Genomic DNA, 16,944 nt, shown 5'->3' on the forward strand with positions numbered 1-16,944 from the left:
ATATGATTAAAATAATAACATTACAAATAATACACATGAAAAAATTACTATAATAAAAATAAAATTTATTATAATTATTTTACTTAATTGTTCTACTTTCAAATTTGACTTTACGATTAAAAATTTTTTGGACATTACAATTGAAAAATAGTAAAAGTGTTTTGTAATTGGCATTATTATTATTTTTTGAAATTCATGTATAATTTTCTTTTAATTATATTTAAATTTATATGATCATTTAATTTTGATTTTAATTTAAAAGTGGAGGATTTTTTAGAAGAAGAATAATCATTCTTATTGAATTTCAAGAGACAAAATTACAAGATAAATAGTAGAGGAAGGCCACCAAATTAGGAAGGCCATAAAATCAGCAAATCAAATCACCACAAAATCAGCAAATCGAATCAGCAGATCTCTAGGCTAGAAAACAGGAAACTGAAACTAGTAGTAACTGAAATAGTAATTTCAGATTTTAAAAAATAGAATTTCCGACAGCCCTCCTCAACTTGGAGCTTAGATATCTATCACGCCCAACTTGCTTACAAAGAGCTCAAAACTAGGTCTGAAAAGTCCTTTGGTGAAGATATCGACTATTTGTTGAGTAGTAGGAACAAAAGGTATGCAAACAGCTCCACTGTCAATCTTCTCTTTTATGAAGTGTCTGTCAATCTCTACATGCTTTGTGTGGTCATGTTGTACTGGATTTTGAGCAATACTAATGGCAGCTTTGTTGTCACAATACAACTTCATTGGCATGTTCATCGGCATCTGCAGCTCTTCAAGAATTCTCTTCTGCCAGAGCATCTCACAAACTCAGTTAGCCATAGCCCTATATTCTGCCTTGGCACTACTCCTAGGAACCACATTCTGTTTCTTGCTTTGCTATGTGACCATATTTCCTCAGACATAAGTACAATATCCTCATGTGGATCTCCTATCAATAACTGAGCCTGCCCAATCTGCATCAGTGTATGCTTCTATGTTCTGCTATGTGGTCTTCTGAAAGAGTAAACCCTTGCTTGGTGTGCTTTTCAAGTATCTGAGAATCTGATAAACTGCTTCAAGATGTTTCTCGTAGGGTGAACGCATAAACTGACTTACCAAACTCGCAGCAAAAGCAATATTGGGCCATGTATGTGATAAGTAAATTAACTTTCCCACCAACTTTTGATACCGAGTTGTATTCATTGGATCACCTTCCTTGTCATCTCTAAATTTTTGATTGGGATCTATTGGAGTCTCTACTGGCCCAGTTTCCTTAAGGAGGTCAAGGACATACTTTCGTTGGGAGACAACAATCCCTTTCTTCGATCGAGCAACCTCCATTCCAAGGAAATACCTTAGAGATCCTAAGTCCTTGATCTCAAATGTTGATGAGAGGGAAGTCTTCAATCAGTTCATCTCAAGCACGTCATCTCCAGTGAGAATTATATCGTCTACATACACAATCAGTATCTCTATCTTCCCATCTTGTGAATGTCTTATAAACATCGTATGATCACCTTGCCCTTGAGTATACCCTTGACTTTTAACAAACTGCGTGAATTTCTCAAACTGTGCTCTTGGTGACTATTTTAACCCATATAAGGACTTCTTCAGTTTACACACCTTTGTGCCAAACTTTTCACCAAATCCTGGAGGTGCATCCATGTACACTTCTTCCTCCAGGTATCCATTAAGAAATGCATTTTTTACATCCAACTGTTGCAAAGGCCAGTCACGATTAGCTGCAAGTGACAATAGAACTCTTACAGAGTTTAGCTTTGCGAGTGGGGCGAATGTCGCCAAGTAATCAATGCCATAGGTCTGAGTGAATCCCTTAGCGACCAATCAAGCTTTATACCGTTCTAGAGAACTGTCAGATTTATACTTGACTGTAAACACCCATTTGCATCCTATAGTTGTATTTCTTCTTGGTAGATCAACTAACTCCCACGTGCCATTTTTTTTAAGAGCTTTCATCTCCTTGAAGGCAGCCTCCTTCCACTCAGGAACTTTCAGAGCATCTTGCACAGTATTAGGAATCTCTATACAAGACAATTGTGAGGTAAAAGCACGAAAAACAGGTGAGAGATTTTCATATGACACATAATTGGACAATGGATGTTGGTTGCAAGACCTCGCACCCTTCCGGACAGCAATGGGAAGTTCAAAATCATCGAACCCAGGATTGGAACCAGAATCGGGTTCAAAACTAGAGGACTCAGAACTCGAAGATGAAATGGACTGAACATGAGGTAAAGGCTCTTGAGTCTCTTCAGCAGTGGCTTGGTAGGCGTTAATGTCACATATGGATTTTGGCTTCCTTTTTGCTGGTTTACCATGAAGCTTCCAACACGTATCCTTTGTATGCCACGGTTTTTTGCAATGCTCGCACCATGGTTTCTTACTCCCATTAAGTTTTGTAACCGTGAGATAAAGGGCTGAATTCTAGGAATAGTAATTAGCAGATACAAACTTGGGAGGATTGGGTGGAATGGTAGGATTTCTTTGAGCATCGGTCATCGTCGACTTATACGATATTAACAGAAGAAAAGAGCACGAGGCTCTGATACCATGAAGGATTTTTTGAAGAAGAATAAGTATTCTTATTGAATTTCAAGAGACACGATTACAAGATAAATAGTAGAGGAAGACCACCAAATTAGGAAGGCCGCAAAATCAGCAAATCAAATCACCAAAAAATTAGCAAATCAAATCACCACAAAATCAACAAATCAAATCAGCAGATCTCTAGGCTAGAAAATAGGAAACTAAAACTACTAGAAATTGAAATAGTAATTTCAGATTTTAGAAAATAGAATTTCCTAATTTGTTCCCTAGAAATCCGACAAAAAGTGTATAAAATGAATAATTTAATCCAAAAAAACTATTTTTGGATATCCAAATTTCTGGCAACAAGTTGCCAAAACAACTAAAAATCATAAAATCTGGTTTTTAGTTTTTTGACAAACAGCAGAAAACCGACAATAGAAATAGAAAACTGATAACATAAACAAACACATTTTTATAATAAGTTTCTTCACTATGGAAAAATAGAGACCGAAAATAGAAAACAACTACGATATCAAATAGGCCCTTAAGGTTATCTTGTTTATTAGACATTTATCTCATTTGAATCCATAATTTCAAATTTGTTTTCCCTCTCTCCTGTGCAGCTCTTCCTGATCTTCTTCTTCTTGCTCCTGCCTTCTTCTTTCTCCTCCTTCCTCCCTTCTCTTTCTCTCTCAAATTTCTATTTCTTTTCTGTCCTGCTTCAGTTTCCCTCTCCTTCTCCCTTCTTCTTCCCCTTCGTTATCCTTTTTTCTTCTTGTCATTTGCTCTCTCTTTCCACTTTAATTCTCCGTGTTTCTATTGCTGCTATCATCCTGCATCATGTTGGCTTATTATGTTTGGTGGCCTCTTGTTATATGAACCTATGTTTGTATGTTTTCATGGTGATTAAATAATACTAAAAAATACTATTAATACTAAAAAATATCCAGCATGGTGATTAGTACCTTGCTAATTATACAGAATCTTTGTCTATAATCATCGCTATTAATAAGCTTTGTTTTCATTATAGGATCTCATCCTATGTAAGATCTTGAAAATATTCCCCTTCTACTGTTGGAGTCTATCTATAATGATGCATTTTGAAATTTAATAAAATTTGGAGTCTATCTGTAAGAGTTGTTCAGCGAATTGTTCATGTAGTTGCAGGCAAAATTTGGGCTAAAATTATTTTCAATGTTTAATTTATTTTCTAGAAGTTGAACTTGATTTCCATTGGAGTCAAATTAAATTTGTATGCCCAATTTTTTGTTAGTAAGTATAGTTACTTATTCGCATTATTGAACAAAGTGTAAAGGATGTATCTTTCCCATTTGTCTTTATAAGTTAGACTATCGAAATCTTCTAAATATTTTTCTATATGAAGTAATTGGGTCGTCTGAAATTGCGTTCTTAAAGAATGAGGTGTACCACACAAAATGGTAGGGAGGCTAAGCACCTTGGTTTGGGATGGTGTTGGAATTGGTGTATTCCCAAGAGAGGGGGGGGGGGGGGGATGAATTGGGTATTTAAAATTTTGTCCTAGGTTTAACTAATCTAACATAACCTAGGGTCTGTCTATGCAATTATAAACCCAATCATTCACAATAGTAAAATATAAACATTCATGTGCTGGAATTTAAAATGCGGAAATTAAAAGTATGCACAAAAAATGTTATCGGGGTCCGGCCAAAGTGCCTACGTCCCCGCCTTGGCTTTCCAACACAAGGATTCCACTATGGTTCACTTAACGGGTGGAGCGGCACCGTTTACAATCAGGTCAATTAGCGGGGTTGACCTCAACCTACACCTTACCAGGATGGTGCACCTAGCTTTCCTAACCGGGTCTAAACCAATCCGGGACTATTCAACAGGGCTAGTCTCCCTCTTTAGGCCCACGCCTGGAATACAACAAATATGAAATTTTGTGTACAAACAAATGCTTCTTACACAAGCAGATATGTACCACTATAATCAACACACTACAGTATGATAGGAAATGATAAGCTCAATGTAATCTTAATATCTACTCTCAAAAATGTATCCAAGTATAGCAATCAGTACGTGAGAGTGTATGAGTTAGGATCTTTGTGTTTAAAAAAATAAATGCTAATCGCAAAGTGCAGTAACAAAGATCTCAAGCACGCTCCAGATATCTCAACAAATATTTTTCTCAAAATAAATCACAAGAGATATTCAAAATCAGTTTGTAAAAATTATTTGATCTTTGTGTCAAGATGATAATATCAATCAAAAGATACAACAACAAAGATCTTCATCACACAAGCAAATATCTCAAATATTTTTCTCAAAATAAACCACGAGATAATTCAAAATCGGTTTGTAAAAATTATTTGGTCTTTGTGTAAAGATGATAATATCCAATCAAAAGATACAACAACAAAGATCTTCATCACACAAGCAAATATCTCAAAATATATTTCTCAAAAAATAAGCACGAGATATTTAAAATTGGTTTGTAAAAAATTATTTCACAAACAAAATGCAATATGAACATTTGATTATTGCAATGAAAATGCAAAACTCACGAGCTCTAAGAAGTTTTCTTGTGGAAAACTTATCAACAAAGTCTCCTAGAAAAACTTGAAGCTTGCTCTCAAATAAAAATTATCTCAATCAACAAGAACAAGTGAGAGCATAAGCTTAATGAGAAAGTTACAAGAACACTTTTACTAGATGATTTTAGCAATGGGAATGAGTAAGAATGAGTGTAGGAAGCTTGAATATGAGAAATAGGCTTTTTGAGATTCAGAGAGTATTTGCTAATTTTGTTTGCTAATCTCATCCGAATTTTTGCAAATGAGGGGGTATATATAGAATTCCCCAAAATTATAACCGTTCGGGACATATATGTCATTTTTGCAAAAGTTTAAGTGAGGTTAATAATATTAATAATGTTTTTAACCTTGGTAAATTTCGACAACCCGAGAGGTCAGTCGACCAAGTTCATGGTTCGATCGACCGTGGTGCTCAATTCGGTCGATTAAGACAATTTTGAACTGAGAAGATGGTTGACCAATCAAAGGCGATTCTGAACCCTCTGAGGTTCGGTCAACTGGACTTAGTTCGGTTGACCGAACTTCATCTACTTTGGTCGACCAAGTCATTTTGAACTTGGAGGTTCGGTCGACCAGGGCGTTGGGGCTTCCCCGAGGTGGTTCGGTCAACCAGAGTGTTGCAGCTCATTTCTGGTCGGTTGACCGAAGAGTCAACTTGTTGACCCTAGGGAGGTTTGGTTGACCAAAGATCTATGCGTGTTCTGGTTCGGTCGACTAAATGGTCAATAGTCAACCTTAGCAAGGTTCGGTCGACCGAAGGTGTTCTGTATGTTTTGGTACGGTCGACCAAACATACAAAAACTGTGCATTTAAGTTCTGATTTTTATATAAAGTCATCCCTTCTCACATAGTTCTCATTTCTAAGTTATAAAGGACTTTTCATGTGATATTTTGGGCTCTTAAAGTCAATCTATGGTCTTTGAGAGATAACCCCAAAAATTTGGCGTCGGTTGACCGAAGGGTGCCCTAAGGTCATTTGGATCGGTTGACCGAAGGGTGCCCTAAGGTCATGTGGATCCCTATGGTCATTTGAGCTTATTAGTCCTATCATGCATGCAATGCATTAATTATTATAGACCATATAAGATTATAGACCCAAAATGATAAATATAAAAATATAATACAACTTGAAATATAAATCGATCTTCATGTGCGGCTCCTTTGCAATTCCATGGAATATGCCGAGATATGCTCATTCAGGTGCTCTTAAGTCTTCTACTTTGCATCATCATCTTTGCTAACTAAAACATAAACCTGCTCAAATACTCAAAGCACACAGATGAGATACTGTGATTTGTCATAATCAAAACAAGAATCTGACCAAAAAGTCAACAGATGGGAATGGACAACTTGAGACCACTAGACAGTAAATGGGAATAGCTGAATAGATTAAATTACACTGCTTCTATGGATTCTGGCCTGTGTGCATTTGTGTGTGTGACAAGTTGGGTGGAGGCTAAACACCTTAGCTTGCGAGGGAACTGAGTCAACCTGAGCAGCAGGCAATAAATGGAGTTAGCTGAATATATCAAATTCCTTTGCCTTTCTAGGTTCTGGGCTATCATTTTATCTTATGTTCATCCTGCCCTATAACACCTCGAACCCCTAAACTCGGGTCCGGTGAATTATGCCTAATAATAACTTGATAAATCATAAATCCTTACATACGTTCGCAGCGGAAAACATAACCATAATCTCCATAAACATAGCTCTACAATACCAACATTCCATAATACTAGAGTTTGCTATATCCTAACTAAAAATCCATAAAATTTATCCATCACCTGCATTTTCCATAGATACATACATCTCCAAAACATTCTAGTATATTCACAATCATTCCATTCTTTACTCAATAACTTTTAAACTTAAAAACGTAAAACATAGAATAATAACATCCCTAGAGTTTATCATAATATACCCTTTCTCTTTTACAGTCCTCAAAAATGCTAAAACCCTCAAGCTCTCTAGGCCCGACCTCGAGGATGTCCTGAAAAAGAAACATTCACATTTGGGTGAGACACATCTCGATAAGGGAAGAAGTATACATATTAAAATAGCGTGTGGCCAACATGAGGTATATAAATATCATTTTAATTACATGTGCAAATCATTAACATAACTCGGAAATCATTTTCTGAACCTAATCAAACACATGCAGAAATTTAACCCACGAGATTACTTAAGGATAGGGGTGATTACCTGCCCATATAAGTAGCACTCCTCTGCTCTGATACATAGGTAACCCTAAGGTCACAACTAAAGCATACCAGGACACTTACCTTACTCAGTAAGCCCTCAAGTGTTAGATTAATCTCGTATTCACGCATTCAACAATAGTTTACCGGCAAAGGCCCTAAGGATAGGGAAATCTACCTGCCCATACAAATAGGTTCCCTCTGCCCTAGTACGTTATGCAGCTACTGCCACATCTGAAGCTATTAGTGCACTCGCCTTTCTTAGCAAGCCCTTAGGCGAAGAATTCGCCTTGCCCCAATCGTAACATGTTCTACGTACATACATTCTTCTAATATCATAATACATCATTCATTTCTGTCATTATACATTCATTCATATTCATAACTTAACTTTGCATTTTGTTTCACTTTAAGTGATTCTTTCCCATTTGTATCATTCATGTTTCACATTTCATTTCATTGCATTGTCATTCCATTGTCATTTCATTGCATAACATTTCATTTCATTACTTCGTATTACAGCTGGTGTTTAGCCATCATTTGTTAGTTTCCACATAGAAATGCGCTAAAATCTGCTACAGTTAGTTTCCACATAGAAATGCGTTAGAATATGCTAACATGACTGTCTTTTAGCTGTCTTACATTTACATGATTGCATTTAACATACACAAGCAACATTGTCCATATCATATTTTATTCATAAAACTTTACTTAACCTGCATCTCGTATAGTTAACATATATTCACACAGAATCTCATGCCACACAATTTAACAGTAAAATTCATATACATTTCTTACAAAATAAGCCAACCCATAATTAACATTGATATACTGAAAATACATTTCATTACTTAATTTCTCAGAAAATCTCTTTCACTTTCATTCGTTTACTTTCACTTATACATAACTATATAAACATTCCTAGGCTCAGAAAACATAAATTTCATGGTTGACATTTTAAACCCACATATAAACATATATATATTTAAATAACATATAATCCATTTTAGTTCATGAAAAACCTGATTTAATATATAAATTTCTCCCTTACCTGACTTTCAATTACTCCCGTAGGATCCTTGAACTGATATCCACACGACGTTCACCTGGACCCTGAATCCAAAAATCCTAACTTAATTAAAATAAATTCCAATCAACTTAAATCTTAAAGAAAATACTTATTTAGTACTTCTTAGGCTCCAAATAACAACATTCTTTAAGAAAATCCCAAAATAACTAACTTACCCTGATTTTGGGATGTTTCCCAAACCTCACAACCCAACGATCAGCTCTTACAATCTTGAAGAGAATGATCCCACGAACCTTGTGGTGGTTCCAGATCGTCAAACCGGGTCAAAATCGGCCCGAAATCGAAGAGAGAAGGCTGGGAGGTCGTTTTCTAGAGAGAGAAGGAGAATTTGCCGAGTTTTCATGTTGAAAAATGAAAGAATTTCAATTTATAGGCAGGACTTCGTTGACTAGACACGTCGATTCGTCGACGAGGCGCTATAGAAACTTCGTCAACGAGAAGATACCTTCGTCGACGAAATTCAGGGTTTTCGAAATTCTCTCTCGGGATTTCTTCGTCGACGAGAAACTGAGTTCGTTGATGAGCTTAGAAGGACACTTGTCGACGAATACAGGACATTCGTCGATGAGGCCTGTTATTTTCTTAAAAATTCTTCCTTTCTTCCCCTTATTTTCCTTTAATCCATTTTATTCATTATATTTTTTAATTATTTTAATTCCGGGTCATTACATGCCCTGTTGGAAATTTTGGAGGGAGTGTCTATTTGAAAATGATGGTTGGTCAACAGTTTACAGCTTAGGGATGGAATATTGCCTACTGTTGTGGAGGAAATTCCCAAGGACTTAGAAGCTCGAGATCTTTTGGATAAGTTGGATTTAAAATTGACTGATAGTGGAGGATATGAGGTTTACTTGGATGGTGGCAAAAGTTGTACATTGAAGGTTCAAAGAGAATTAGCGAATTTGAAGAGCTTGTTAAATTATGATGGAAAGGTTCTGAAAAGGGATTTTCGTGGCTAATTTTATCTAGTTTCATGGTGTGATATTCGGTTCTTTTTGTGTTTCTGTTTTTTTGGCGGACTCGTTGTACCTGCATGTTGTACCTTTTATTTTCTTCCTATCTAATATACTTGCTTTTATTATATAAAAAATAAAATAAAATGTAGTGGTCCCTGGCAAATGGAAGTCTATTTTCCAGCTAGGCTGTAGATTTTTCTGAGCTCATAAAGTATGTCTTGGCAGGCAAGGTAGACTATCCTGCAACGATGACTCGATCAGCCTTTCAGCCATGTTAGTGCTGCACATGTCCCTTAGATATTGAAGGTGTCTTGCTCAAACTTAGTAAATCTTAGGCATAACGTGCCACCATGGTGCCTCGTGGAGTGGAGAAATTCTTTCTGCCTTGGCTTTTCCTTAGTAATTGCATCTCAATTGATAATTTAACTGTCTAAAATTGGGAAGGCCATGGAAGTATCATGGGTCTTGGACTGTTATATTCTCATTTTGAATTGTTGCATGCATTTATAATTCTGAGGTTCATTTTTTTATTTAGTGAATTTATTTCTCTGGCCTCCTACTTTTCAGGTTCGATACACTTTTGTGAAAGGTAACCTAGAGCTTCAAATGCCACCCTCATATTCTTTAGTCATCCAGGTATTATTCTAAATTTTTGTCATTCTAGTTTTATCTAACAGCACATGCTATTGTATAATTATGACATCATCATTTACCAGTATATTTTTGGCCAAGGCAGTCCAACTTTTGTCTAACAATTTCTCAAGTTAAGCACCATAATAGTTCGTCCATGCATTTTCATATTTATTGCCTTAGTTTCCTTAGAATGCAATTATTATAATTTAGAACCTAGAATAGATATCCTTCTTAATTTCAATCCAAATCTGGGTAATATAAAATGTATAAAAAATGTGGATGATAATGTTTTAGTTAAAGAAGATATAAAAGAAATATTGCAAACTTATTTTAATAAACTAAATGAAAATCAAGTAGAAGGCTTAAACTTTAAGTTGACAAGTGCGGAAAGGCTAAAAATTTTGAATTTTTTTTTTTGCAAAATAAGAGTCAATGAAGTTAAGTTTGCATTCAAGAAGATGAAAAATGGAAAACGTATCATACTAGTTGACATCACAATTGAAGTTTGGAAACGCTTGGATGATAAAGGAAAGAACTAAGAAAATGCAAAATGAATGGAGGAAAACACTTTAATACCTGTATACAAAAATAAAGAAGATATTTAAAATTGTAATAACTATCGTGAAATTAAACTTATGAATCATATAATGAGATTTTGAGAAAGGATAGTTGAACAAAAAATAAGGCTTGAGATGGGTCTCATGGAATCCATTTGATTTTATGCTTGAGTGATCAACTGAAGAGGCTACATATTTATTAAGAAGATTAGTGGAAAGGTTTATGAAAAAGAAGAGGGACTTGCATATGGTTTTATTTGACCTACAAAAAGCCTATGATAGGATACTTGGAGAAGTTCTATCGTTTGTCTTAAAAAAGAAAGAGTATGTAGTACATGTATTGATGTCATTATGGATATGTGTCTAACCCTTGATTATTTTGACATTGCCAAGGCATGTGATGTTGTTGACTCATATTCCAATGTGTAATGGTCTTGGGCCCAACTCCGGTAATGTATTGTCCGCTATAGCCCACTGGCCTCACGTGTTTGTCTTATAAAAGGCACCTTGTATAATTGAAGCCCAAACCATCCTTATAAGCCTATGATCTCCCTAGTACAAATTCGATGTGGGACGGTGACATGTTTCGTTTGATCTCTAATGTTCTCATTGGAGTGACTTACACCTCTGTATAGGATCCTTCCCACATGATAGTACTTGGAGGGTGGCTTGATATCAAATGTAACGGTTTTGGGCCCAACTCCGATGAGGTATTGTTTGCTTTGGTTCACTTGTCTCATAGGTTTGTCATATAAAATGTGTCTCACATAGTTTAAGCCCAAACATCATTATAAGCCTAAGATCTCCCTAGTACACATTCGATGTGGGACTGTGACATAGGCAACAACTGAAGATGACCTGTCAATCTGTCAAGGGTTATCTTGTTTCATTCGGTGAATTGACACTCTATATTGCAAAGGAGGGAGCACATAGATACCAAGTTGTTTAAGAACATATTCAACGTGGTCAGAGATGGACATGGTTGGGGCCATGGTCATTGACAAAGTTGCTACAATGGCTGGTTTTGGTTGGTGTTGCCGGATGGTTGACATGGGTACATGTCAAGTGCCTCAATATCATATACTGCTTCTTCATTCTTGGGATATGTCTTGGTTAAAGGGGAGTTGCGCATAAGGAGTTGACCCATAGGCTGTGTGCAGTGTCAATGACAAAGGCTGTAGTGTTAACACGTTGATCAGGAATGGCGGTTATGTGACAATTTTCCTTTGCTGACATGCATGCTTCTCTGAAGTATAACTCGTGGTTTCACATATCACAACATTCCTAACCACAAATATGTAGACTTGGTTATGCTTTGTTGGCAAATGCTGGCTGCGTCCAACACAACCTGGCAGCTAGGGTTGTCAATTGCTAACCCCAGACACTTGGGTGTCAACTGTATAAATATGATGTGGGATGGCATTAGACATCCGAGGATTTTGTGCATGGTGTTCTTGTAAATGTCTTAGAGTGTGCGATCCTTGTCTTGAATTAGAATAAAGGTTGGGAGTGTTGCTCGTGCAAACTTTGTTGCTTTGTGTATGTTATGCTCTCTTTGCATACTAATAGGATTAACCAACAAATTTGATTGTGTTTGTCATTAGCTTAACCAAGTAAGACTTGGTGCCATCACACTGTCAAGGATAGGTGGGGAAACTTAAGACCTTGCGACAACATGTATAATGGTGTAATGACTAGTGTTAGGACTACGAGTGGAGAGTCTAAAGAGTTCCTAATCACAATAGGTGTAGATCAAGGGTACACTTTTAAGTCTTTATCTTTTTGTCTTAGTGATGGATGAATTTACTAGGATTATTCAAAAATGAGATCCCATGATGTATGCTAGTTGCATATGATATTGTTTTGATTGATGAAGCTAGAGGTGGAGTGAAATTTTAGTTAAAATTATGGTGAGAAGCTCTAGGTTTTAAGATAAATAGAAATATGCCCAAAACATATGAAGTGTAATTATGGTCATATTATAAGGAATATTGTATAAAAGGCTAGAATTAACTATCAAGATATTAACAGCACGAATCAAAGTAGGAAACAACCTCTCTGCATAAAAGGGTAAGACTACGTACGCTGTGATGGCTCGGGGACACCCTTTATACTAATAGCACGAATATACTTGTTACCTTGGATCTATTATGCGAGATCAAGGAAAATAGAAGATTTAATTTATAGAGTTAAAGTTGGTTGGATTAAATGGAGATAGACTGCACTTTAAATTAAAAGGAAAGTTTTGTATGACAACTATTAGACTAGCTATGCCATATGATTTAGGTACGAAGAAACAACATTTTCAAAAAGTAAAATTTATTGAAATGAAAATGCCAAGGTGAATAAGTGGTATAACACCAAAAGATAAATTAAGGAATGAATACATTTGTGGTAATTTAGGCATAACACCTATAGAAGATATGGGAAGGGCGGCTAAGATGGTTTAGGCACATACAACATAGGCTAGATAATGATGGTTTGGGCATGTGCAATTTAGGCCAAATAATGCCCTAGTGAGGAGGAGGGAGCTAGCTAATGTTAGCATGAGCTGTGCTTCCACTCTTCATTGAAATCACTTTGGTTGATAAATGAGAAATTTCTTAAACTTCATCTCCATCAAGCTCATGCACACTATCATTGTGTGGATTTGCATCAATATTCAACACTTGCCTTTAGCTTTTTCAAAATTTCCATGCATGAGGCTTCTACAAAAAGCAAACATGTGCTTGAACATTCTTGCATGAACCAACATTACCCTTTTCTTCCAATGAGGTGCTTGTTTGCTTTATTAGCACCCTTGGATCTAATTTGTTTTTGACAAAAGGAGCAAATGAGAACCCTTCTGTTAATGGCCCTAAAATATACTCCTAGAGGAGTGGCTTTTTTGAAGAGTTGAGTAGCTTGTATGGCCTTTGCAATCCTATTGGGTGATAGGGGGCGATTTCAATGTTATTAGAACTTCTAGGGAGAAGTTTGGGGGATGAAGGGTGATGGGTAGCATGAGATCTATTGACTCTTTAATTAGGATAGTGGTTTGGGGGATGTCCCTTTGAATAATGGTAGTTTCACCTAGATGGCTAGCAGGGATAGACAAGCATCGACTCAAATTTATATATTTCATTTTGCTAATGCTTGTGAAGATTTATTTCTTAATATTGTGCTAAATATGTTATTTAGGCCTACCTCTAATCATTGCTCAATACTTTTGGACTCTAATCCTATTCAATGGGAACTAATATCTTTTAGGTTTTAGGACATGTGCCTTTCTTCTCGTTAAACTATTGGAGCTTGGTGGAAAGAGAATTTTGTTAAGTGATAGAAGAGGTTTAAGCTTATGAGGAAATTGAATTTTTTCAAATGTAAGCTTAAGAGATGGAATAAAGAAGTGTTTGGGGATATTAAGAGGGGGATTTTTTTTTTTTGGAGATAAGTTGTTTGGATAGATTGGGGGAGTGTGGCCTTTTAGGGAAGGAAGATAGAAAGGAAAGAGTTGGCCTTAATTATAATCTTGAGGTGCTTTTGTTAAGGGAAGAGAAGAGTTGGCTTAAAAAATCAAGGGTTAGTTGGGTCAGATGGGGGGACTATAATTCTAGGATTTTTCATAGAGTGGTCAACGAGAGGAGGAAAAGTCTTATTAAGGAGTTAGAGGTACATGCGATGAGGGTGGTGAGAGATAATAAACAAATTGGGGATGGGATTACTGATTTTTAAAAAAAATTGTATACTGATGAGTGTAGGATAGGTTAAAGGTGGATGAGTTAGATAGGAGTCCTATTGGGGATGAGGGACCTAAGTGGTTAATGAGACCTTTTGATTTGGAGGAAGTTTGATGTGGATAGAGACAAAGCACCCGGTCTTGACAGCTATATGATGATTTTTTTCAGGATAGTTGGGAAGTGGGGAAACATGACATTATGAAGTACTTTTGGGAAGTTTCATGGGGAAGGAGTGGTGTGTAAGAGTGTCAGTTCTACTTTCATTACTCTCATCTCGAAAAAGGATGAGCATAGGAGGGTGAAGGATTCTAAGCTTGTTAGTTTGGTTACTAGTGTTTATAAGGTGCTTTCAAAGGTTCATTCAAGGAGGTTGGGAGAGGTGTTGGAGGGATACAGTGTCGAAGAGCCAATCTGATTTTGTGAAAGATAGACAAATCTTAGATGCAGTTTCAGAAAAAAATGAGGTGGTAGACGATGCAACAAGGACAGGCAAAAAGGAAGTGGTTTTTAAATTGGGGTTTGAAAAAGCATGACATGGTCAATTGGGATTTTTTTTGCAGAAAGTTATGCAGAGAAAAGGTCTTGGGAATCTTTGGTGCAAGCGGATAAGAGGGTGTCTTAGCTTTACTGATATGTCAGTGATTGTTAATGGACCGCCCAAGGATTGATTTGGTGTTTCACGAGGGTTAAGGCAAGGAGACCCTTTATCTCTTTTCTATTTTACTCTGGTTGTAGATGTTCTTACTTCTTAGTAGAATGATTTCTTGTGCCTAGGACCTGGGTGTCATTAGGGGCTTGTCTATAGGAGGGGAGGGGGTAGAGGTGTCTCATCTTCAGTTTGCAGACAATACTATCGTGTTCCTTGAAAATGATGCTGTGAAATTCTGGAAGGTTCTATTTTTGCTTAGAATCTTTGAGATAATCATGTGGCTGAATACCTGTCTAAGAGTGGTATAGTGGGTTAATATGAGCGGTAGGGAGCTTGAGATTTTTAGTTCTTTAGCAGGTTATGACTCTTTGGCTTGGCTGTTGTCTTATCTTGGTCTTCCTTCAGGGGATAACCCTTTATTGGTTATTTTTTGGGACCCAGTGATTGAGACAAGGAAAAAGATTACAGGGGTGGAAGCAGAATTGTCTTTTTCTAGGGAGTAGAATCACCCTCATTAGTTCCTCTTTAGCTAATATTTCAATTTATTTATTTTGTATCTCTTTTCAAAATCCCCTCTTGGGTGGTTGGGAAGTTGGAAAAGATTATGAGAGATTTCCTTTGGTCGCATATTGGTGAGAATGAGAGGGACTATTTAGTTAGTTAGTTAGTTGGGATGTTGTTAAGAGGCCCAAGTCAGAGGAGAGTTAGGGCTTGGTAATGTGGTTTCTAAGAACATATACTTAATGGGGTAATGGTTATGGCAGTTCCCCTTAGAATCTGATCCCCTATTGCACAAGGTAATGAGGAGTAAATATGGAATGCATAAGAATAGATGGGATTTCAAAGGGAGTGGTAAAGCCACTCATGCAAGTCCTTGTAAGTTTGTTTCGCAGGTTGCTGGTCTTTTCTTTCTTCTCACTCGTTTTAAAGCAGGTAATGGGGATGAAATTCAATTCTGCAAGGACAAATGGGTTGGTGGGTCTTTGTTAGAGTTGTTGGTGTCACATTTGTTTAGACTTTCCACTGTTCAAAATGTACCAAGTTCAGCTTTTAAATTTTTTGAAGAGAGCTCTCTTTTCCCTGGGATCTTCATTTCTTTAGAAGTTTCAATGAAAGAGAGATTGGAGAGTTAACTCTTTTACTGAGCGTGCTGGATTCTTTTGTGGCAAATTCAAAATCTTTCTTTTTCCAATCTCATAAAATTCACCAATCTGAGCCCTTTCCTCTTACACATAGCTGTTCAGAAAGCAAAGATTCCTATTAAAATCTAGGCCTTCATTTGGATTTTAATTCTTAACAACATCAACAAAAATGCTACAAATAAGGAAGCCTTGCAAGGCCCTTATTCCAGACATTTGTATGCTGTGCAATGAGTGATGAGACTACTAGTTATCTGTTCATTCATTGTGAGGTAGCAAGATGGATTTGAAACAATTTGTTTTCATGCAACACTGGTGAGGTTTGGGTAGCCCCAGCTACAATTCGGTTTTTTTTTTTTGAAGGTGAAGTTTTGTGGTTTCAAGAAGGAGAGAGAGACAGAGAGAGGATATTTCAGGAATGATGTTTTAAAAATCCTTGGTTGCTTTGGTTGGAAATAATGCTAGAGTTTTTAAAGATCAAAAGACTTCTCCAAGATTGCTTTGGGAGAAAGTTATTTTTCTTGCTTTTTTTTGTGCTTATTCTTTTGGAGTTTTGGGGGTCTTTTGCTCTCTGATATTCAAACGGATTGGAAGACAGCTTTGATGTAATTTTTGAGTTTTTCCTTATCTTTTTATTTTGCCCTTTTTCTTGGGGGATTTCTTATCCTCATATCATTGTAATTATGTCTTCATTTTAATAGACTTGTTTATTATCTTAAAAAAAACCAAATGAAGCAAATTAAACAATTCAACAAGTAGTTGCAGTACTAATTTCAGTAAAATATAACATGCAAATAAACCACCACAAATTAAAGGAAAATTATAAAATCCTAGATAACCTGTTCTAGGCTTCTTGGATGATATAGAATATTACAAATTACAAAATCTCTTA

The 16,944-nt window shown here is 36.3% G+C and overlaps 1 protein-coding gene across 3 annotated transcripts in view; it reads left to right on the forward strand.

The window, feature by feature from the left end:
• LOC131145089 (proteinaceous RNase P 2) overlaps window positions 1-16,944 on the forward strand; it is a 47,810-nt gene that overhangs the window by 21,272 nt on the left and 9,594 nt on the right. For 2 of the 3 annotated variants that reach the window (XM_058094157.1, XM_058094160.1), the window contains exon 5: window positions 9,923-9,991. The exons of the other annotated variant lie outside the window; for it this stretch is intronic. In XM_058094157.1, the coding sequence (XP_057950140.1) occupies window positions 9,923-9,991 (69 nt within the window). The remainder of the gene's footprint in view (window positions 1-9,922; window positions 9,992-16,944) is intronic. 3 annotated transcript variants of the gene reach the window in all.

Source organism: Malania oleifera, chromosome 12 (assembly GCF_029873635.1).
Source record: "Malania oleifera isolate guangnan ecotype guangnan chromosome 12, ASM2987363v1, whole genome shotgun sequence".
Lineage (NCBI taxonomy): Eukaryota > Viridiplantae > Streptophyta > Magnoliopsida > Santalales > Ximeniaceae > Malania > Malania oleifera.